The sequence below is a fragment of the Athene noctua genome, chromosome 1 (assembly GCF_965140245.1).
Source record: "Athene noctua chromosome 1, bAthNoc1.hap1.1, whole genome shotgun sequence".
NCBI classification, from domain to species: Eukaryota; Metazoa; Chordata; class Aves; order Strigiformes; family Strigidae; genus Athene; species Athene noctua.
In genome coordinates this window covers 103,763,952-103,787,473 of record NC_134037.1, presented here as the reverse complement: position 1 = coordinate 103,787,473, position 23,522 = coordinate 103,763,952, and the positions used below count along the sequence as shown (strand labels likewise).

The following is a 23,522-nucleotide window of genomic DNA, read 5'->3' as shown; positions in this document are numbered from 1 at the left end:
ATGTCCTGCCCACCTGCCTAAATTTTTTTTTTTTTTTTAATGATCTCATTCCTTCCTTGGTGGCCTGAAAAGACACTGGTATCATTTCAACCAGTGCTCCCTACCACAGAATCCAAGCAGAGCAGGGACAGCTACACAGGCAATTACTGAGTGGTACTGGCCCAGTGACTATCATGGTAACAAAGACCATGTGAAGGGAAGGAATGCTAGGAGATCTCCTCACCTGCATAGACCTTGCCTATGCACTGGTCAGGAACAATATTTTTTTCATCTTGATATCTGTAAGGGATTGTTGACTTTGCCTCCCCAAGACTCAGGTAACTCCAAGGAAATTGGGCTGCTTCCTCTTCAAGCTGGAGGAAAGGTGTCCCAGGCCTACGGAAAGACAATGGGCTTTGGAAGGAAACTGCTCTGCTTCTGCCACTGATGCCACTCTGTATTTTTTCAAGGCATTTATGTAGTCTGTGCATCCTTTACTACCAGTCAGATAATAGCTGGGTTTCATTAAAGCTGATTTTTACTTTTTTGTCCCGAAAAACACTATACTTCAAACTCTGCGAAAGTAACACTAAAAAGTCTAAAAATTTTTTTACAAATTCTTGTAAATCACACAGAAGTTATGCTACAAAGAAAGGCCTCAAGCTTGACACACGTGTTGTTAGGAGGCAGAGAGACATCCAGAGTTCTTTCTGAAAGCTGGTACTTCGTCCTAATTCACAGCAAAGACCTTTTCTGCTGCCAGTTGCCAGGGAGACTAGAAATACTATTCAGGCTTGGAGGGATCTTTTGTCTCAAGCTCTGAAAAAGCTCTCACTGAACATTTAAGGCCATCATTTTCTGTCATTTTAGGGGAGAAAAGGAGATGGAAATTTGTTATGGAAGGAGAAACAAGCATCCACAGAGCCCAATCATTTGCACAACAACAATAACCTCAAAAGAACAGCTCAACACCGCCTTATCTCCACAAAAAAAATCTCCCTTCAACAAGTATGATACGTTAGTGAGTATACTCGTCCTTCTAACAAGAGGCTATAGAAGGCACACAGAGTAAGAAAATACTGCAAGGATTCAGGCTTGCTGCCACCAGCAGAAAAAAAAAAAGCCAAAGAGGTGGACATACTCTGTCCTTTATTTCCTTGTGTAAAAAAACATTTAGGACAGAAACACAGGTCTTTTCAAGAAAAAAACAACTATACAAAAAACTCCAGTGTCCTAGATCTTTCGTAAAACTTAATAGGAAACTGGTGCAACAGCAAAATTGATTAAAAGGGTTTAAATATTCCTAGCCCTTCAGTAATTTCTACGCTTATTGATATTAAAGATCTGATCCTGCATATCAGCTGCTCACAGAAAAAGACAAAAAACAAAACTTAAGAAAAAATAGCTTGCACTGTATAGAAAGCTACAGAAGTCACAGGCCATAATATCTGAACTTACACTCCCAATAGCTACTTTTAAAGTCAGCATTGTGCCCATGTAAACTTAACTGAAGTTTAGAGAACGATTAGCCTAATGCACAGGCACTAAACACATTAAAAAAATTTAGACTATCTCAGATTATTGTCAAATGTCCTTCTGTTTTGTTCCCTGTATATAGAGTATAGGCCTATCTAAAACATCACTTACACAGCATTTGAAAATTCATATTAAAAAACCTGGGAAAGTCATCAGATAATGACCACAAATATTTTGCTGCTTATTCAACAAGCCATTTGTAGAAATTGCAAGTACGAGTCATCCTGTGGTTTACAACTCAGGCAAACTACTTAGACTCCTCTAGCGCAGCTCTCCAAGGCCAGAAGAGTAACAAACAGCTATATAAAGCATTTGCAAAGTAGAGTTGCTTTCTTAAGGTTTAACTGATAAACCTTTCTGTTGACACCACTACCTGCAAGAATCTTCACCTGAAAAACTTTAGCCTGTCATTCCACCACCATTCCTAAATAAAGACAGGCAGCACTGAAATACTGCCTTTTTCTGAATGAGAAAACTTCAAAGTTTACCCAGACTGCAAGCATCTGCAATATACCAGTTCTTTCATTTTAATTAACCAGAATGCATCATATTTCAGCTAATAATTAAAACTTACAAGTTGTTTGTTTTTACAAGCCATTCTAAACAAACTTGTAAGCCAAATTATCATTAACATATTATATTATATTGTATAAGCAGAATAACCAGCAGCAATTCTGGAGTTAGATGCCATCAGTCATAAACTGATGAATTTATTTTATTAAAAATCAAAATGTAAAAGAGCACTCTACTTACCATTTTCACTATGTCAGCATAAGCTGATTCAACAATCACTCCACGATTTGTTGAAACATATTCAACCAGTTCATTCAGCGTTGCTCTCTTAATTTCTTTGCTTTTCAGGTCTGAAACAGAGTCCATGAAGTCAAAGAGTATACAACACTGTTGCAACTTCTGACAAAAAAGATCTTGCTGTTCATTGAAGGTGGCATCTATAAAAAAAAAAAAAAAGTATCCAACACTTAAGTCTTTAGAAGTGAACTAAGATTTCTAAATCTATTCTGTTGACAAAAATTTGCATAGCCATCAGGGTTTTATTATGGGGAATAGCATGCTCTGTAGTCAGCAAATTAATAAACAATGTTGTCAAAACTGAAGAGATCTGTTTAAGTATGTTAGAAAGAAAGACCTGCCATTCACAGCTTGTGTTTTATACAAGAAGCGATGGATGAATATATGGCAGTAGATATATTTACAGAAAATGAGTTCCTGAATTAACTTCATTTTAAATTATTAGACATAAGTACCAACTCTCCCTCACCAAAAGTCATACAGAAGCAGTGCATCATACTAACCTTTCATTCATCCTATTTGTCTCATTCTGTTCCTTAATCCTGTATTATGTAACCTGCTTAAAAGCTGTAAAATCTGCTTTGAAGGAACCTTGTCTTTTTATCCCAATGCAAAATACTTTACATACTTTTGACATCATGTGATGAATATTTCTCTTAAGAATCAACTCTAATATTTCAGAGGAATTAATCCTGAATTTTCATGCTTTGGTCCAAATAATTTATTACAGTCTTAGTCATGTAAGGTTTTCCAGCTTTTTTGGCCTATTAAGACAACGTGTTTGGCTATGACTTGGCATTTTCATTTTAGTGTGCAGTTTCTCTATAAGCTGATAAGCAAAATTCTTCCATTAGTATTTCACATTAACTCTAAGAAAAGACAGATTAAGTATGGTACACTTCAAAAATTTAATACATCCTTAAAACATTGTTACTGTTCTAAAGTTGCATGATCACAACAAAAGCAGCCATGGTTTTAACTAGAAAAAAAATTTAGTGCCTTTCGTTCTTGTTTTTAATTGTTTGTTCAGGTTCTAAGCCACTCCAGCACACAGCATCACCTCATCTATCAGTCAGTTGATATTTCACTTGTTCCGGTAAAAAAAAAAATTTCCAGTTTTATCTGCAAATAAGGAATGCTCTCCCCCTGAAGAATTTTCAAGACCTGTCTATAGCAAGACCTACTAATCCCTTAGCTTCATTCATTCACTGCAGTACTGATACTAATACTGCTGTTTAGTCATAAGATTATCAAGACAAGAAAAAGGCAATTGCCTTGTAACACCGAGTGTTGAAAAATCTTAAGCCTCACTTTAAAATTTGAACAAATCACAGAGAGATCTCACACTCCTCTTCATTGTTTTAGGATTATTCTAACTAAACAAATGTTAAATTTACAAACTTAAAATGACAACTCAAACACTCTTCGATAATGTCAGTTCCTCAAGTTTCTTACCAAAACACCTCCCACTTAGTGGCTGGAACAAGAGGTTAACAGTGGTTGTAATTATCAGATAAAATTCTTTCCCTTCCATAAGCAAACAGTAATTGCTAAAATGGACCAAAACACTGCCACTGTAATCCTAACTGCTCACTCTGCCCTGCAAATTCGAACACCAGAATATTGTATTGTATTCCCTTTCCCCATCTGACAGTTATGATCCTATTAACTGAGCATAACAACTTCACTAAGCTTTTGAAAAAGCCAGCAATTACTACTCCCTCATAAAGAGCAATTCATACTTTCAAATGTTAATTCTGCAATTTTAACCGTTTTTCTTTTGAATAAAAATCTTTCAAGATGCTTATTTGGCTCAGATAACTACAAAGACATGAATTGTTACACTCTGCAAAATAATGAACATCAGCTGTAAAAACATTTGTAAGTTACATAACATTTCAGCTCAGACCTTCTAATATTCTACAGAGGATTGCATGAGTAAGTATTGTATCATAGCAACAAAGCAACAACAGTGACATGCTAAAGATAAAATCCAAAAAAGCCTAATTTAAGAAACCAACACAGGGAGGACAGCTTTTTCTGACGCTAGCCCCAAGCTGATAGCCAGACTCAAACATGAGTCAAACCTACTCTTATTTTTCCTCACTACAAACTGAACTATACTTCAAGTTACAAAAGCCCAGCAGTGAGGCACAGCTAATACGGTGTATTTAGCTGATGTTCAATAAAATGAAACATCATTAACCAAAATCTACCCAGGAGATTCAAAAACCAAGACAGCATGTGAATACTCCTAAAAGTGGTTAAAACATACTGAAGACCTAAGGTTAAAAGCAAGTAACAGGAATTCAGACAAAATAATCACATCACTTACTATCTTTGTTAGAATATCAAAGAAATCCCTGCATTAAACCCTTTTAGTTAGACATTAGTGTTAACACAGATCCTATCGCTCCTGCCATGCATCATCAGTCCATTTCATCAGCAACATGACCTATCTCAAATTGACGTGTTTTCTCTAATGAAAAACCTGCCCATTGATCTGTTCTATTACTCTTATTTAAAGCAAAACCAAAAGGAAATATTTTCTTCTACACATACATCCATTTTCCATACTTATAAGGGGAAATCATAACATAAAGACATCCGCAAGAGATGAACGTTATGCGCAACCAGGCTAATAAATAAGGTAAAAAGAAACCCAGTCCCACTGTACCAGCACTATCTGTCTTCATGCGCTCAATCCTTGCTTGACACACAGTACATTTATCCTGGGAATGCTATGAGAGGTACCATGGGTATCTCCAAGTGATTTGGGAAAATTTCTCAGATTGTGTTCTTAACTTTTTAAAACCTTTTGCAATAGTTTGTTCCTATTCTATGAACAAAATAAACCATGCCACCATAATTGCATTAGCATTGCAGCTTTTAGCTTTAGCAGTTTAACAATCTGTGGCATAATTTTTAAACCAAATTCAATTTAGTATCTATCAAAATTCACAGCATACATCTGAAGTTCAAGATAACTGATTTTCTTCAAATAACCTAAATACCATAAGGACCATAGAAGATAACACAGGTTCAAAGTAGACAGTGAATGCCTCAATAAAATAACCCTGTTGTCAGACTGTATGGGGGGTGGCAGGAAAAAAAAAATTAATCCTGAATTCTATGACCAGCCTGTCCCTGAATTGCTGCATGTTGCTGGAAAAGACAGTTGAGGGGGAAAAAAAAAAAAAAAATGGAAAGAAGGAAACAAAACATGAGGAAGCCTAAAGCAGAAAAAGAGGAACAAAGGCATTTAATCCTATTTAGAAGAGTGTCAAGATACATAACATTAAACCACACCCCAGAAAATGGTCTACACACTATGTCATCCAGATGATCAAAAGGCAGTTGCCTCAACTTAAGTTTCTAGAGGCTGCTCAACAGATGTGTGATTTAGGAAGGGTTTTTTTTTTTTTTTAAATCCACTGTTGCATTCTTTGAAAGGTTGGTTTTAAGGTGCTTGGGAAGGTAGTAATGAGATTTTAGGCAGCCACAAAATTCTTAATCAGGTAGGAAATCCTAAAGACAAAAATTTCCATCTAACAACAAAAGAATTATTGTAAATTATAATCCACTTTAACTGTGACTCTAAATATATGCATTACCATCTATTATATATATGACCAGAAGCAAAGTATTTGTGAAAATAGCTCATTTGATCATGGTACTTCATAATACTGAAGTTCTCAGACTACTTCTAGTATTTACAAAGAACTGATCACTACAGACAGCAGCCACAATATCAAAGGACAAAAAGTTACAAATAAATTGACTTGGAATTTCCTCCAGAGCAGAAGTTATTAAACATTAAAACTGCATGATTGTATAGATTTACCTTTAAGTCAAATGCATCCAAATTTATAAGATCATTGATCCAAGTCTAAGCATGGAATATTGAGTCAAAAGATTATTTTTTTCAGAAAGGGTTCAAACAAAATATAGATACGGAACATTCACAAATCACAGAGCTACCTCACTAGTATGTAACTGAAGAGAACAAACACCACCAACATAACTAGCCAGAGGACTACAATTACCTCTTCCCACAATATATTTATCTCATATGTTTACAGGCCTTTCTCCTGAAAGGAATAGATAAGATACTTCTCCTTTCTCAACAGAATTGTTTACCCAAGACCTTCTGTACAAAGCCAGAGAACCTGACATAATCCTTGCTTCAGTAGCAGGAACCAGAACCTAAGTCTACAAAAACTTCTCTGTCAACTACACAAATTGGAAATTCAAAAAAAACATACTTTCCCTGCCAAGATAAAATAAACCCTCTCAAACACTTGCAACAAGTTTCCAGTGGTTTTTTTTTAGCATCTCAAATTAAGAATATCTACTTTTTCCTGAAAAAAAGCTACCCTAGGAAAACGCAGAAGTCAGAGAAACAACCATGAAGTTTTCTTCTGACAGTCTCTTAAAACAGTTCACGTACAGCCCTTTCAAACAGTTAATGGGCAATGATAATAAGAAATAAAGTACTGCATCTCTCCTTACAGCAAACTGAACTTGGTGGGCAATCCTACACTTCTAAATAATTCTCTGACAAGCTGAAATACAGACAAGGATTGAGCCATAGTTATGTCATATTCCACAGTGTGAAGTTTAGCATCTAGTCTGCATTGTCCAGTAATATCTACTGTGCCATATGCAGCTGTACTCAATGGTGGAGGGATCTGCTAGAGCAGAATGAAGTCCTAACACTGACACAGAGAGTGAAGCTCATGTACTATGAGACATCAAGTGTTTGGTTTTGTTTGCTTTTTTATTTATTTCTTCACATCAATAAATTATCAACACTGTTGTACAGCCTGCTCTTTTCAGAGATATCATTAGTCTGCAAAGGGGTTAGTCTGGCAAACTATGCCCTAACCTACATAAACCAAGGATAGTGAGTCCTGTTGAATCTAAATTTAAGGTTTATTTTTGTCCCGGGGAGTTTTTGTGTGCATTATTGTTGTGATTTCCCATAGCATCTGGGTGTCAATGTTTGTTATAGGCATGGTAAGACATTGTTAAGAAATGGGACTTTTGATGCAACTGATGTTCTAACAGGAGACAGAGAGAATATGTTTCCAGGTTCTCAGAAGTCTACATCTGCAGCTTGACAGGCAGTGAAACAGTTGGCTGACAATGAAAAGGAGAGGTCTCTCTCCCTGCTACCCTTTGCCATTTATTCCTCCCCTTCCCCTCCTCTGCTCCCAGTCACATCCATCCCTCAACACTGGCTCTGGAACTTGTCAGACTCTTCTGTGAGCTGCTTTAACTCAATAACATGGCCATATTAGTGAGGTTAAATGGCTTTTGGAGGGGCCTGATGTGCATCAGCTCTGGCACAAGATTAGCGATGGGAGCAGAAACTCCTTTCAGCTGCAGTGAGCTGTTAAGTTAGTTCACCATCTCCTCTGGAATCATATCATCCAACTACAGAGGTAGGAGATAACTGAAAAATCCTACCTACACAATTAAGTTAGCCACCTTTTTGAATAATACATTTTGAGGTTTTGGGTTGGTTTTGTTTTTTTTTTTTGTGTGTGTGTGTGTTAAAATCACTTTCAGCTCCTTTTTAAAGGAAACTGTAGCCCCTGTATGAAATCTCACAGTATACTTGGCTATACTGGTAGTCTATGACATTCTCCAGTAACTCCATACACCTATAAGAGAAGTTCCCACAATTCCAGCTTTTGGTAACTCAACAGCTCAACTGAAACTGGTGAGGCTACTCAAACAAGCGCTCATGCAGCATCTTATGCATCCAAGGAATCTTGTCATCAGTATTTTCAGGTTTTCTCACATAGAAAAAAACTTTGCCACCCTAAGGAATAAGTGCCATTTCCTCACAGACTAGGGTTGTAGGTTTTCTCCTCACCCCTCCACTCAGAGTTCAACAGGCTATGTTTTCAAATTACCCATTATCCCAATGTCTACAGCGGTTGCTGGAACTCTGGAAGGAGCTAAGTTCCTCTGTTTTCAGTTTCCAGGTCAGCTAAGGGAGTCAGATAGAGCAATATTATATATCTTAAAAGTTAACCAACTCCCTATACAGTAGTAGGTTTGTTCAATGGAGAAGGAGGTTTGGAAGATGACAAAGTATAATGGTATTCTCAAACATTATGCTACAAAGAAATTCATGTTACATATAGGAGATAACCAAAACAAAGACTCGGTACAGATGGCACATTGCCCAACCCTATTTAGGACCCATGTGCTCATACTAACACTTAACCTCTTCATTTCAGAAATCTAAAGGATTGCAAAAGAGCAATCAAGATAGTTTCAGCTTCTGTTGCACTTCCACCTATACGTAAACTGTTCTGCAGATGGTTGTCGGGCAGGACTTCCACTAAGAGATCTGCATGAACAATACTTCAAAAATACACTGTGACATCCTGCTTGCTCAACTGTGCCCACAGCACATGTTTTATACAAGTTAATATATACCTTTCTCCAACCAGTTGTGCAAAGTCAAGTTAAAACCACCAAAACAAACCAATCTGATAAAAATCATACCACCATCCAAGTAAACCTCCATTTTCTTTAGCTAGGAAATCAGAACTTTTGTCATGAGAATATTCTGGATTGAAGACTAGTTCTGTGATACATGCCAGGGAAGAACAAGAGGAAAAAAAAAAGAAAAAAGAAAAACAAAAAAACAGAAACCACACATTAGAAGTAAAACTAGGGAAGGATAATAATAAACAATTACTTTCATTCATACACAGCATTGTGGTTTCCTAAGTCAGTTACAAAGTCTAGGCTATAGATAATTTTGAAGTCGTTTACTGAAAGTACTCCTGAAAAGCTATCTTCCATTCAGTAACAGATACTGTTTGTTTAGATGGTTTCACCTGCCACACCACATGACCAGCAGTTGACCTTAACAAACCAGTCCAGAAAATCTGAAAAACCTATGCTGATCTAACAAATGACTCTTTGCAGTGATGGTAAGCTTCAAGTATCTTATCTTCATTGCTTCTACCATCTTTGTTATAATCTCATATAGTTAAGAATGTTCAGCTACTACCACATTAAATCCCTCGATTTTAATGAAGATTTGAGTCAACCAAGACACTTCAGACAGTAAGCAAGTACCCTGCTGAAGTGCTTTCATATTAATAGCCCTATTTCCTACTAATTCAGACAACATGCAGTCAGATGCAAAAAGTAATAGAAATTACTCTTGGTCCTCAAAATTTAAATAGTAAGACTCCAGTATAACCAGATCTGCCACAGTTTACCTCATTTCTACCACACTTTCTCAAAAGGAGATATAAAGCACCATTGATTCCTTAAACAAAAAACTTGCCAAACATACCAACCACTGGACCAGGAACATAAAACACCCTGAAGTCATCCTTAACAAAATTTACAACTTGAACAATACAATGATCTCCTCAAAAGCATGCCACCAGTTCAGAACCTAACTGAAACTCAGCTTCATGCAACAAAAAAAAAAGAAAGCAGAAAAAAAACCCCTTATTGTCCAATGACCTGACACAGTTGAATCAATGCTGCCTTTGAAGGTATTGAGAAGTCTAGCAATTTGCGTATGGTTAATTCTATGTAAGTTTTATTCAGGGTGATACTAGATTTATTATAAAAGGCAAAGTTTCACTTCTTACACAGCTGAAGTGTATGTTTTCAAAAAACTATTATGCTACTCCTCTCATATTTGAAACCAGCTTTCTTCCACCAGTAAGCCAACCATTATGTTCCCCAACACATTCATTTATGTTTTTGGCATACACTGCTACTGTATTTGCTGACCTCATTTAAAACCCATCAAGCAGTTTTAATGACTGATCATATGCCAGGATGGGCCTATTTTGAATATAACCAGAGGCTCTAAGAGCTTAGCATTCTCTCCTGCATGCAAGACATTAGCCCAAATAATGGTTTCACTGGCTTGACAAAGGCGTAATAGCTCATGATTATTAAGTAATAGTCATAATAAAATCATTTAAAATAGAAACCCAGCTTCTTTAAGGAATACAGTGTTAAATTTCAGGGTGATAAATCCCATCACAGAATTAACATGCACAGCCAGGTCATCAAACTGGGAAAGAAGGGAGAATAATTGATTTCTGGAATGGGAAATTGTTTCTCAGATGTGAATATGGGATAAATGGCAACCTTTAACTTAAAATTACAAAAGTTGATACAAAGCCCTGAGAATTAAAAGTGCTTTCCCAAAACAGAAAACACAACTCCTAAATAGCTGTTGTTATATTGAAATGCAACAAAGGTTCTTGTTATGCTAAAACATACATGCTTTCAAAAAGTCCTCCTAACAAGAGGGCAAATAAAGGTCAAGGTAAAGTCCTGGGTATATAAACAGGCCTCTCTAAAGTCGAACTCGGGTTACATTGTATTAGACACAAGTTGAAAGTACCACAGAGAAGCTGGCACACAACTCCTGGTAACTGTTACTCCTGGTAACTCACTCACCTGCCAGGAAAATTAAGCCACCAGCAAGACTCAAGAGACTCTACAGAAAGTGGAAGAAACTACAGATCAAGTTTATACAACTGTCAAATCAAAAAGATCTGAAGGGACAATCCGTATGATGCTGCTTGTTCCTGACACATGAACTGTTAATTACACTATTCCTCAAACATAAGCATTTGCCCTTAAAGAAATATTTATCGAAGTGTAAGGGTTCAATACAATTTTGGATATTCACATGTAATTTTGAAGATGTAAAACAAGCCTTCACGTTGTGACAAGGCAGACTCAAGGAACCGTTTCACATCTACTCTGCTAAGAATTAGAAGAAGACTAATCTGAACAAGCTCTGCTCCTATTTTACCCCCCCAACAGCTGTAGTACTATGTACGTACATTACCAAGGAATAAAGACAGCTGAAAAGCAGGTGACAAAGTTGTGTGCCACACAGACTCAGTAAAAACTTAAGCTCAATACCCATTATACAGTACTGTAGAAAAAGCATTCTCTATTCATAGGAACAGAAACACTTTGCTTGACCAGACGACCAAAACAAATCGATTTGCACTTTTTAAGCTTAAAAGGCCAGAAACTGTTATTTACAATTTGAGTAAGTTCCCTTTTTATTAAGTCAACTGCAAAACTCCTGTCTGACTGAAATTATGGTATTTTATAATTAGTGAGAATTGATAATGAAGTATGCCATAAGTGTATCTAGTGTGGAATACTGGGGGTTTTTTAAATCTATCAACTTGTGTTCTTCCCCAATCATTTCCTCACCTTATCTAAGCATAAAATTATTTTTGAATAAGACACCAAACTAGAGCAACTTCAACACCACGCTATAAAATGCAAATCAACATTACAAATCAAGTTTGTCTGCATTTTCCCAGCAACTGAAGAAACATTCATGTTGTTTTCACACAGCAAAATTAGTGCTGAGTGTAATATAAAAATACCTTTTATTTGAAACCAAGGGGTAGCTTTTAAACATTACTTCAGAGGTACAGAAACTCATTTTGCAGTTAATTTAGCATTCAGCTATTTTAAATGTGTGAAGGGGATGTATACAGGAATAATTTAATAGGAAGTCTGTGCCAGACGAAACATGCAATCTAGCTTTTCAAAAACCAGGGAAACACCTCCTCTTCCCTTGAATCCCCGTGTAAATCCAGGTGGAAGTTACAGATAGCGGATTAACTCTTCAGATAAGTATATATATTTAATGAATTTTCACAATTCTCTCAGACAAACAAGATAATGACACACTTTATAATAAGTGTTACAGTAGGAAGAACTAAGATTAGACTGGAAACACAGGTGGAATCCTGGTTCTGCTGCATTCGATGACCTAACTCCCACTGACCTCAATGTGAATAGATAATCCTGAGCAGATGAATATTCAAGCACTTGTAGGATCTCTTCACCCACTTCACTTAAATTAAACATTTAGCCTCATAAATAGAAGGTTGAGCTACTTTCAAAATCAATTTTAACCATACTCTAACCGTTAGGTTCTTTCTATCAAAAACTGTAAACATCAAGTGTTCAGTAACGAGGGATCCTACACTGAAGTATATTCCCATCTGGCAAAATCTCTTGGCTATTTTTACACCATATTGATGTACCGAGTTTATTTTGTTCCTGCTTCCTACTCTTAAGGGAAAATACACACCAATATAAGCTACTGAATCTTGTCCTTCCTGACTGTACTGTGGGACCCTGCCTATGCCTCTCTAGGGGGTTCTAACATTTGCATCTTAATTTTTTATCTCAAAATAATTCTGTTTTCCTGCAGAATCTTAACAATGCTGAAATGCACAAGTTTATTCCATATATGAGTCAGAACCTAAGTTAAATTCTCATCATTTGTTGCTGTTACATACACAAGGAACCAAAATTTACGCCTCTCAAGATTTCAGTCATACATGTATACCATATTTTAAGTAAGCACAGAATTTTTAAAGAAAAACATCATATACTCTTCAAAAGCTTTACCCAATTACACTAAATTGTTTTTTTTAAAAAAAAAACAACAAAAAAACCCACTTTATTCCCCTACACTTTTCCTTAGAATTTTACTTGGGAAGAAATTAATAAAATAGAAGCTGTGCTTTTATTTTTTAAAGGACCAACCATCTACAGAAACAAAGTAACCTATTAAATCACTTCTAAAAGTTCACTTGTTTCATGCAGGGATGCACCCTGCTAATTCTCAAATACAGCAAAAGCAGAAATAAAGCTTCATATTCAGACAAATTGCTGTGACTTTTTATCCCTGCTCTTCTTCAGATCAGCCTTCCTGGCCCATGCTATATTGTCCTTCTCTGAACTCACTCACCTCACCTCCTCTTTCAGTTCTGAGAAAAATCTACCCTGCTGCTTTCACCTCTGTTATTCACAGCTTGTCAGCTCTCCAATGGTGTGATGGTCTCAGATATAAACTTCTAATGAGTAATTTGAAAAATTAAACTTATACAATACATTGAAAGTTTTCCTATCATGGTAGGGAGTAGCTTTAATGCCTTTAATTCTCAAAGGCTTAAAACCCACTTGCTAGAATTAGAACATCTTCCTTTTGCAGCACTATTCTTGAATATACACATACAAATATCATTTTTGTTGCTACTTGCACCTTGGCCTCCCAGCTCCAAAGCAAAATTAATATTTCTCTTCTGAACCCTATCATATCAATGAAGCTGACAAAAAAACTACTGATTTCACCAAAGCTTTGCTTGGTAAAATAGTAAGAAACAATGGCAAAGATGAGAACAAGATACAAATCTTTTCCCAGTGGCAGCCGGGCAACCCAACAGCACAATTTGAAAAAAAAAAAAAAAAAAAAATCTGTATCCTTTTCCCTTCATCATATTCACAGCAGCAATACATGCTACTACTTAAGCAGGCTACAGGTCACCTAAAATTCCAGTAAGACTGCTGTCTCTTCCCATAGCCTCCATATCCCTAAAGTACCAAGGCCTAGTATCCTACATCTACATTCCACCAGCTCTTCTCAGCTTCACTTCCCACACCACCCCTCCCAAACATATAGTAGCCAGGAGCACAATGACTGAAAGTTAATTTCATGATCTAATCATGGTTACTGCAGTTACGTTCTCCTCATTTTTCAATTCTAAAGTAAAGACTCTCATTTGGCGAGCCAACTCATCTGCAATCAATTCCTGATGTACAGAACAAAAACCTGAAGCCAAAGTTTTAGGAACATCACGGGAAACTCAAAAACCATAGTTGCAATGAAAAATTATGAAGAAACTAGAAGAGAGTACAGTAAGAAACATTTCCAGAAAGTTTCACTGCTAACAGGAGTGTTGAGACTCAAAATACTGCAGCTACTGGAGAGGAGCTAGCCTCTTCCCTCTCCTCCCACTTTGGCTTCTCTAACCAGCCCACCAATTCCATTCTGTCCCCTCCCTTGTAAGACACTTCTGGGGTCTTACTTGTAGAAAAATACAGGTTTTCCATACATGCCTAACAGTACTACAGATGAGAAAACGAAACAAAAGCCATGCATAGTAGCTTCACCGAGCACAGTAGATGAGAACAGTGGTAGATATTGAAGTACCTATACAGAATAGCATAGTAGATACCAAATCACCAGTCTTGCTACTGAGCTACAACAGCTACTGAGCATGTCTTAGAATGTGGATCAAATTAGATCAATTTTCATGAAGACCTATGTGCTAAGCTCCAAAGTACAGCAAACATTAAACCTCAAGGCAGTTTGTTTTGGTTGGTTTTGTGGGGTTTTTTTTAATACCGACACCATGCAATTTATTTTTCCTCTAGTCTTTGAAGCAGTTTGAACTGTTTTTGCTGAAACTAAGAAAACTAGCCTGAGAAAGAGTTCCAAATAAAACTGTCCATACTTGGCATGGAAAACTTAAGTCCAAACAGTTTAGCAATGCTGTAAGCAGCTGAGAATAAGGTCTTGTGAAGGAAAATTGTAGATGACCTTAATTGTGATAAGCTCTATCTTTAAGTCAAAAGTATACTATGAAGTAGGCATCTTGCAGAGAACATACTTCATTGGCCATGAACTCAGCAAAACTTAACAGAAACTAGTTCAGTGACTGTCTGATCAAAATCAATGATTCAGACATTAAAAAGCTGTCACTGTTGGTCCAGTTTCTAGCAGAGCATTTTGCCAAGGGAGTCTTATAAAACAGATGTTATTTACTACCTATTCATCTAGCTCAGCTGTGGTTCCAACCTTCAAAATCCACATGCTGTTATGAGACTATAAATACAATTTTAGCCTGCTAGATTAAAACAGGAGTCAGGACTACAATGGCATAGAAGCTGAATTTTATATCTTTCTCAATGGAAGTGTCTTTTTTCATAAGAACACAATACATATCCCTTCTGTGCTTAAAAGGAAAATTAATCTGCCCAGAACTGTTGGTATGACACCTTTTCAAAAGCACTGAATGATTTTAAGACAGATAGATATTAAAAAAATACAATCTGTAGATTGAAGTAATCTTCTTTTGATCAGATAGCCTGGAGCAATAAGTAATTCCATTTTTATTTCCTACAGCAACTAACATTAAATTCAGCACCTGCAAAACTAATATCTGACTAAACTAGAAAGCAATGAATATGGAAAAAGAAATCTGATACTAAGCTGGCACACAGAAGATGTGCAAGATTTAAATAGAAAAGTTCATGTGAAGACTGTCAATAGGCTCTATATTTAGGAGTTGCTCTTGATGGAAGTATATTCTAAGACCAAAAATTCAAGTCTAAGGGTAAAAAAGGTCAATTTGTTAAGAATTAAAGACTAAATGTTCCACTCCATAAACTAGGAATAGTTCCTTAATATAGAAAAAAAAATTAAACAGCTCATTTTTCATGGAACTACACTAGAATATTAAAAAAAAAAATCTTGAAGCTTTTTTAGCTATTACAGGTTCTCTATTTCTCAAGATTGTAACTTCACTGAACAGAAGTTTTAACTACTTTATAGTATGCCCTGCTGAGATTATACATAAGAGTTAAACCTAAATTCCTCACAGAACATCCTCATTCTTCATCTGAAATAAAAATTATCTCTCTCAAGGAAAAACTCACCCCAGATCACAGTTGCAAGGGATGTTGAATACAGAAGGTAGAGGATGGGGGACTACAGGAGAGGGAATAACAATGAATCATGAGGGATACAAGATAAAGTGCAAATCCAAACCAGAAAACTGTCATTTCACTTACAAATATTTATTAAGGGTATAGTAAAAGTAAACCATTCTCAAGTTCTGAAGGACATTTTACTTGGTGAGCAATTTAATACGAGAATTCCTCTCAGCTGTTTTTAACTCCACTTAGTTTTGTTGCTCTGAAGCACACAGTATATGACTCAAAACATTCAAAGTTTTAAGGTTGGAACTGACCCTGGCATATTTAATAACGTTAAAATTTTACCCATAAGCAAGCTTATAAGGCCTTTCTGTAACGTTTCCACAAAAGCTTAGCTTGAACACAACACCTGGTTTTCAATCAAACACAAGCTCTCTCTCAAGGGTTTAAGTAAAGAAAATACTATTGTTAACACCTATTTTAGATCCCATATTTCAGTGCTGAAACTACATATTGGAAGGTCTTGTTAAAAATGTCTTATTCCAGTATACTTCACCACTGTAACTCTCAGCCCCACAGAGATCATTATAACCATCGCTAGCCTGTGGTTGAAAGATTTCTGGACCACCTTCCAGTTCTTCTGCTGTAAAGGCCAGAGTTTTCTTGGTGGGGAAACAGTTTAATTCGGAAGTGAATACTAAGAATTTCTTCTCATATGTTTATTCTCTGAGCATGATATAGGAAACAAGCCTGTGGTGACATGCATCTTCCCAAATGGATATTCACTATTAGGAAGATCACAGAAAGGCATCAGGAAATGTTTATTCATTCCAGCTGCACTTGACATGTTCAGTACACAGAGAAAAAAATGGTGTATTTGCTTTACAACCGGACAGACCATATTAACTGTACTAAATAAAAGCAACAAGTTATGTTTTCTATTCACCATTTTCCACCGATATTCTTACATGCTTCTTCAACCAAAAATGACAAACAAGTATGCATACTTTTACTGTAATGAGTCAGATCAGGTTTCAAGGTCAAGTATCTCTTTTTTCAAAAATGAAGGTAACTGCATGTGCTATCACAATCTTTTAAAACAACTTGCTATTGAGACAAAATTACCGCTTCTTAAGATGTTAAAAATAACACTTCCTTTGCCAGATTTCTTTAAACTCCCCACTCTAAGAATTGTCCATGAAGTGATAAAATCCTGCTGTTAGCCAGCACGTTACTTGGCTGCAGATTTTTCAAAGGATTTGTATTATGTAAACTATAAAGTAACGAAATTAAAAGGAGATGGAGGGAAAGGAATTTCAACTTCTAACAGGTTTAACAAGAGGGGTTTTTTTCTTTTAAATACAGTCACTGGGTCTTCAGTATTTCTTATTCAGCTTCTAAAGAGTACAGTAAAATGGACACTCTCCTGAATAATAAACACACAGGAAACCTGCTAACTTAACTGAAGAACACATTACTAATTATTTTATGTATCCTGACATCAGTCAGGTTTTGCAGAGCTTTTATCTAAAAATTATAGATATCATCACACACAAAAATAAGCCAAAAGTTAATGACACCACACAGTTTTACAGCCCCTCCTCTCAACCTCACTTCCCCAACAAAAGCTCCAAAGTGAAGAGTACCTACTATTTGGGACTGTTACCTACTACTTGCAGATACAGTTGTTCTCCTAGCAGTGATAGAACATGCAGCCAAAATAAGAAATTTTGGTAATATGCAGCAGCAGTACAATTAACTCCAGAAATATGTACAGACTTTCAAACAACACAACTATGAAAGCATGTTACACAATCTGATCTGGCCATTTCAGTGGCAAACAAACAACAGTCCCTAGATAAAAGGAAAAATAACCACAACACTATCTACCCAAGAAGGTAGGTTTTAACATGGATGGGTAATTTTTATTTTTGTTCTGGAACATCTCTCCTCCCAGTAAAGTAGATGTAAGTATTTTAGGCCACAAACCTATTGGGGAGTTTTAGAATACTGTTTATACTTACTTCAGAATATCTGTTCTTAAAAGTGATGAAACAAGACAGTAACTGTAAACAAGATTAAATATTTTACAGCAGCATAATACCAAACTGCATTTTCATCCACAAAATGCTACTTTTCTCCCAATACAAGCTTCAAACACCTCAGATTTAACCATTTATTTGAAGATACTTGGAAAAAGCAAAAAGTCTTCATCTAATTTCGAAAGTGTACGCTGAGCACCCTCAGGCATCAGTATGACTGTACTTTCCCTTTTCAGCCCCTCCCTAGGAAGACTCATCTACTACTCTGTAGATGATACTACACTGGCAGCATCACAACTATTACCGAATTCCATATTAACTTCAAGTAATAAAGCAAAGCTTCATCTTCCCAAGACATAAGTGATTAGAACAAGAAGTTTTACAAAATGATACATTTACAGAGAAAGCAAACACTTTCCTTCTAGACGCTTTTTTGGTTTGAGGGGCAGGGGAGGTTCAAAAGAGGAAGGGAGAGGGAGCCCTTCAAGCAGATGGAGAGAAATCATCCTATGTCCATAGCTATGTTCAGGACAAATACAACATCACAAACCCAAAGGAGAAAACATGCAGAAAAGCACTGTCTGACTTTCTGCTGACTGGCCAGCGAGGATACTGAAACTCATAAAAGTGTATTTTGCCCACAATTCATGTTCTGAAGCAGGTTTAGGGGGCAATTTAAATCATAAGCATAAAGACAGGTGAGATCCTCCTTTAAGAATTTAAGACAATTCAAACTACTATACAACTCTGCATAACTGAAGAAATTCCTCTGATAGTTTATGGCCTCAAATTTCTGAACATCTGAGCTGCTGATCCCATGCAAATCTCTGTGTTAGAAGTAAAAAGCTGTAAAACCACGCTCACAAAAGTGTAAGATTTAATCATACCGAGTTACAGAATTAATATAAAAGTCCCAGCTCAGCAAAGAACATAAACTTGGGACATTTTGCTGATTTAAACGGGAACTACTGCCTGCATAAAGTATGTATGTTTAACTGTTTGCCGGATCAGGATTCAAACTTTCTGAAGTCTGCCACCTATGTGCAGTATTGACCAAGTGCTTTTACAAGGTCTCAAGTGTGGTTTTATAAAAATAATCCGAGGAAAATATACTGTCTAAACAGCATGTGACTAAATCTTGATTTCAAACCAATTATTCAGGTTATAAATCCCTCAAATCAAACTAGTGTACCAAGACAGGACACAACTTCACAAAGAAAGCCCAAACCAAGCAGCAAGAACACCCTTGCTGTTGCTAAAGTAAAACCCAAGGCTGCTACAATAAACATGCTGAAAAAAACAAAACAACAACCTCCCCTTGTTATTCTTCTACCCAAGCTTAGTGTTTAATAACATTTCCACCAGTTTTATACTTTGTGTACATCTGCCACTCGGATGTAGGAAAAAAAAAAAATTGTCTCGAAATACAACGCATGACTGTAAAAGCCACGAAAATCAAACAGAAAATTACTTAGTATCTAGGAATATTTTTAAGTTTGCCATATTTCATTCAGATTTGGGGTATTTGCTGCAAATCATCAGATGTTTTCCACCATCATATGATAAAGCTTCAAAAACCTTGACTTTAGTGTAAAATTAACACGCTGGGCCATGTTAAGGTAATCTCTCTCCCGTATTTTCCAGGTCCCTGTCAAATACTTTAATAACAGATTTATATTCTCTGCCTAATATTTTTTGCCATTCGTAGAAGAAGAAATAACAGAAATTGACTTTCAAAGGTCTAGAAGGTTGCAATTATCTTTAGTTTCATTTGCGTAATCTAATGAACTGAGCATTTTCAGATTTTAGCTCCAGTACTAAGGCTACAACCTTCACCTAACTATTTTAATGTCAGCAATGCCAGCATCTACAATTTCCATTCACTTGTGAGCATTCGCATGCAGCACCACGTAGGAGAAGGTCTCTGAGGAAACTCCTGATGGTTAAAACAAGACGGGCAAAACGTCATTCAAACACCGTCCAGAAGTGATGGGAAGGAACAAAACACAAACTCTCTCCGGTAACTCAGGATATTATGCCAGAGGCACAGAGTTCCTCTTTGCAAAACCCCCCGGGGGAAGAGCCACCGCTCGCTCCTAGGTTTTAGTACTCAACTCCCTGCACTTCTCAACAAAACTTAGCGTCTCCATTTCCTGCAGTAAGCCCTCAAAAAGCACACTTGCCCTCCTAAGACTTACTTCTAAATCTCCCCGAGGAGGGGTGGCGAGTTAATGGAGCCAGTCCCCGGGGCAGCAGACGAGAACCGACCTGTACGACACTTGTTTACGTGAGCAGAGGAGCCGAGCCCATCCGCACGCAGAATTGCTCCCGCGGGGTCCCCACCTGGAAAGCCCCGGGAACGGAGGAGGAGACGGCCAGAGGGTGCGGGGAAGGGGACAAGCCAGGGCAGGCAGGGACAGGGCAAAGCGGTGTCAGAGGAGACAGCCCCGGGCGGCCGGGAGCACCGGCACCTGTAGCCCCAGGGCTGAGGCGAGCAGGGGAGGGCCGGGAAGGACGCCGGACGGTACCTTTGAGCTGGGGCAGCGGCGAGAGCTCCACCTGGCTGCTCTGGCTGCGGAACTGCGAGGAGCCCTGCGAGCGCTTCTGCCTCTGAGCCTTGCGCACCGATTTCCGTGTGAAGCCATCCACTTTCTCCGCGGCAGAGATGGCCGCCGACATGGCTGGGCGGTGAGGCGGCGCGGGGGGACGTCGCTCTCCAGAAGCATATATTAAAGCGGAGGAAGAAGCGGGCGAGCAAAAAACGGGCTTTAAAAAAAAAAAAAAAAAAAAAAGAACCCCCAAAAGAAAGCCAAGTCCTCCCTGCCTGCGTACACGACACCGACGGGAAGAGAGGACGAGCGGGCTGGCGTCTGAGCGGGGCGGCGGCGGGGCGGGCTGCCGGGGGGCTCTTGGGTCGGGGCTGCCGCCTGGCTCCTCAGTTCCTGCTGCCCTCGCCGTTTCCTCTCCGCGCGGAGCCGGCTGCCGGGGAGGCGGAGGAGAGCGGCGGCCGGCGGGAGACCGGAAGGGGGGGAGGAGGGAAGGGAAAAACAAACAAACAAACCCGACGACAACTTTGCCCGGCGGGGCGGGCAGGCGCCAAACTTTCCCGCCGCGGGGGGGGGGGGTGGAATGGGGGACGACGGACACGGGACGGACCGGGCTCCCGCTCTCCTCAGGGCAGGCGCGACGAAAGCCGCCGCGGGCCGGGCTCGGCGGCGCCGCTGCCCCGCTCCCGCGTCGCTCGCTCCGCGCCCGCCTCAGTCGGTCTCGCCTGCGCCAGCCCGCGTCGAGCCCGCTGTCATCGGCCGGACTCGCCCCTGGGCCGAGCTCGCCGGGGAGGCGGCTTCCACTCCCCAGTCGCTCGCTTCCACACGCCCCTTCTCCGCCTTCAACTGCCGCCGGACGCTCCCCGCGCCTCCGCCGTCATCCTGCCCCCTCCCGCTCCGCCGGGGGCCGCCACTAGTGTCTCCGCCCGCCGCAGCCGCGCCGCCACAGCCCCGGAGCCGGCGGGCGAGCGGCCGCACAACTTGCCGGAGCGAGCGGAGTTGAGGGGAGGAAGGAGGGGGAAGGGGCGGGGCGGAGGCGACCGCCAAAGGGGCGAGAAGGGGCGAGAGGAGCCGCCGCCGCTGCTGACGTGATTGACGGCGCCGAGCAGCCAATGAAAGAAGAGGATCGTGGAACACCCCCCCTCCTCCGCTCAGGGTTTCGGGGAGGACGCGGGAGCTGGGACACGCACCGCGGACGGCCTGATTGACAACATGCTTCTCCAACCGAGAGGAGGGGAGATGGGGTGGGCGGGGTTTTCCTGGCCGACGTAAAACGCGAGGGAAGGAAGGGGAAGGGGCGGAGGCGGTGGGTGGGGCGAGCGCTGGCCAATCCGCGCTGGAGGGCGGTCGTGGGGCCGGGGGAGGGAAGCGGCTGGCGGCGGCGCGGGGTTGTTCGGCGCGCGACGCTGCCGTTACCGAGCCGCCCCGTTACCGAACCGCCCCTGGCTGCAGCCGCCGTCGCAGGCGGCGAAGGCCTTTTTCTCCTTGCGGAGTCCGAGCCCGCTCGCTGCCGCTTCTGTGGAGACTTGAGCCGGCGCGGGCGTCGGCGAGGGGGAGCCGGTGGCGCCGGGATCCCGGGCTGGGGCTCTCTTCCCGCCGCGGGCGCCCTGCCATGGTCGGGTGTGGGCTGTGACGGGGTGGTGCGAGAAGGAGGAGGAGGAGCGTGGGGAGAGGGCGGCTGTCCCAGAGTGGGGCCTGCCCCGGGGCCCGAGGCACGCCTCCGCCCCTGGGGCCGGGCCGTGGGCGCGCTGAGCGAGCCGGGGCTCCCGGCTCGGGTGTGCCCTGCGGGGCGAGGCCTGCGGACAGGGCAGGAGCTTCCCGGCGGTGCTAGAGCTGCTGCTGCTGCTGCTGCTGCTGCTGCTGCTGCTGTGGGGAAAGCAGCAGTCGCGCTTGATGCTTTCAACGAGCCGTTAGGAGCCGCACGCCGCAACGAGATGCTCCTCGCGGGAGAACCCGCCGAAGCGGTGTTTAACAGAGCGGGGAGCCACGGGCAGCGCGCGGCTGTGTTTCATGTCATCTTCAGACTACTTGTTGCCCACCCTTCTGGCACCTCAGCGGTTTTGGTCGTCTTCACATCTCCAGATGAATTTGGCTCTTGGGAGTCTGTGTTACCATGGCGTTCACTTTCTCGCACTGAGTCAGAGTCTCGTTTTGCAGGCTGAAGGCACAAAACTGCTTGAAACAACCACGTGCTTAACTTTCAAAGAGTAAATATTTATGGGGTAACTAATTCTTCTGCCTTGTACAATTTCCATGGTGGAGGCTGAAGTTAGGCTGTGAGAAATGAGAACTGTGACTGCTGCAGCAGATGAAAATCATGGTGGTGCGTGCAGTACAGGACTGCATTAAAGCCTGACTTTTGCTCAGTCCCGCTTCCATATATGAACAGCCCCTCCTTTTGCACTGCAAACGTGGGATGCCTTAGCTTGTAACTGTTCACATAGAGATAAGTTTTATGCACATCAGCACATTTCTTCTTACTACATAGTTTTAGGTACCAATTCAGCAAATAAGTATTTGTAGTATTACAAATACACGCTCAAGTTTCAGTAGCTGAGGTAGAACATAAATATGTCCATACATGCTTGTTAAATGCCTTCATGGGTTAGAGTTTATACGTATAAACCATAAATCAAAATCCAAGTGTAGATTATAGCTTTATGCAAACATACAAGATGACTGTGGAAGCCTGTTCAATATAAACTTGTGTCCATGTTTCCTTCTGTCATTCGTTCCTTTTTCCTTTGTCAGCAAAATCTTTACTAACTTTTGAATGTATGATTACTTGTGCACCTCCTGTCTTTTTTGCTTTTGGTGAAATAATCTTTAGCATTTGGAAATAGATTGAGAGTACTCTAGAAGAATTCTTTTCTGTATACTTCAGACTCAATTCTGGATACAACATATCTAGAAATGATAGGGGGCAAGTGTAATATACTGTTATCTTTCTTGTAGGTGTATAGACTTTTTATTTCATTTTTTTAATGTGTTACAAAATCCAGTCTTTAGGCACTTGTTCTTTAAACTGCTGGCTCATGTATTCATCGCAGTAAAGGAA

At 40.0% G+C, this 23,522-nt stretch overlaps 1 protein-coding gene across 1 annotated transcript in view; it reads right to left on the bottom strand.

Annotated features, from left to right (window-relative positions):
* The window catches only part of PPP2R5A (protein phosphatase 2 regulatory subunit B'alpha), a 46,926-nt gene extending 25,428 nt beyond the window's left edge, over window positions 1–21,498 (bottom strand). The window contains exons 1-2 of the mRNA XM_074897171.1: window positions 20,447–21,498; window positions 2,269–2,465 (exon numbers count right to left, since the gene is read on the bottom strand). Of these exons, the coding sequence (XP_074753272.1) occupies window positions 2,269–2,465; window positions 20,447–20,597 (348 nt within the window). The 5' untranslated portion in view covers window positions 20,598–21,498. The remainder of the gene's footprint in view (window positions 1–2,268; window positions 2,466–20,446) is intronic.
* Window positions 21,499–23,522: the final 2,024 nt, after the last annotated feature.